Raw genomic sequence first — 932 nt, forward strand, 5'->3', positions numbered from 1 at the left:
CAGCCTGCCCCGATCGGCCGGGAGACACCCCGATCGGCCCGATCGCCAGCCAGGCCGAGGAACCCCATCTGTGCACGAATTCGTGCACCGGGCCTCTGGTAATAATAATTAAAATAAGATGGTTTTGCTCCCAGAATCACTGCCTGGCGTACGTGTCGGTCTCTGCTGTCCTTTGTCAAAAGCACCCAAAACCTCCCTCTTGCCTCCAACGCCCCTTGACTCAGTCTTTTTGCCATGAACCCGCGTCCAGGTCACGGTGTTTCGGATGGGAGCCGAGGGCCAGCAGGACATGGAGATGGCGATTCTGACTGCCCTGCTGAAAGGTGAGCTCCGGGGAGGTGGCGGCTTCCGGCCTCTCGGGGCTGGCCTGGCCGGGTCACCGTCTCCGTCTCCAGCCGGGAGCTGGCCAGCTGCCCAGGCCGTCTCAGTGTGCACCGGGCTCCGTGGTTGAGCGTCGACCTATGAACCAGGAGGTCACGGTTCGATTCCCCCTCAGGGCACGTGCCCGGGTTGTGGGCTCCATCCCCAGTGGGGGGCGTGCAGGAGGCGGCCGATCCATGATTTTCTCTCATCATTGATGTTTCTTTTTTTCCCATTGATTTTTTTTTTTTTTGAGAGATTGGAAGGAAGGGGGAGAGACAGAGAGAGAGAAACATCGATGTGAGAGAGACGCGTCGCTTGGCTGCCTCCTGGCCGGGGATCGGCCAGGGGACCCTTCAGTCTGTGGGCCGATGCTCTAGCCACTGAGCCAAACTGGCAGGGGTAGATGTTTCTCTCTCTCTCCCTCTCCCTTCCTCTCTCTGGGGTCAATAAAAATATATTTAATAAATAAATAAAGTCCACTTCAAAGAAGAAAAGGGTGATGAGTGTTTACAGCTTCCCTTCTTGGAGGCGACCACTCTTACTAGTTGTTTGTTTGATTAAAGACAACA

The 932-nt window shown here is 55.9% G+C and overlaps 1 protein-coding gene across 4 annotated transcripts in view; it reads left to right on the forward strand.

The window, feature by feature from the left end:
* The window catches only part of LOC102247083 (transient receptor potential cation channel subfamily M member 1), a 19,122-nt gene that overhangs the window by 13,246 nt on the left and 4,944 nt on the right, over positions 1-932 (forward strand). For 2 of the 4 annotated variants that reach the window (XM_014543578.1, XM_014543577.1), the window contains exon 9: positions 251-323. In XM_014543578.1, coding sequence (XP_014399064.1) covers positions 251-323 — 73 coding nt within the window. Of the gene's footprint in view, positions 1-250; positions 324-932 lie in introns of those variants that run through there. The other 2 variants (XM_014543579.1, XM_014543581.1) reach the window with 1 other exon arrangement.

Source organism: Myotis brandtii, unplaced genomic scaffold, assembly GCF_000412655.1.
Source record: "Myotis brandtii unplaced genomic scaffold, ASM41265v1 scaffold329, whole genome shotgun sequence".
Taxonomy (NCBI): domain Eukaryota; kingdom Metazoa; phylum Chordata; class Mammalia; order Chiroptera; family Vespertilionidae; genus Myotis; species Myotis brandtii.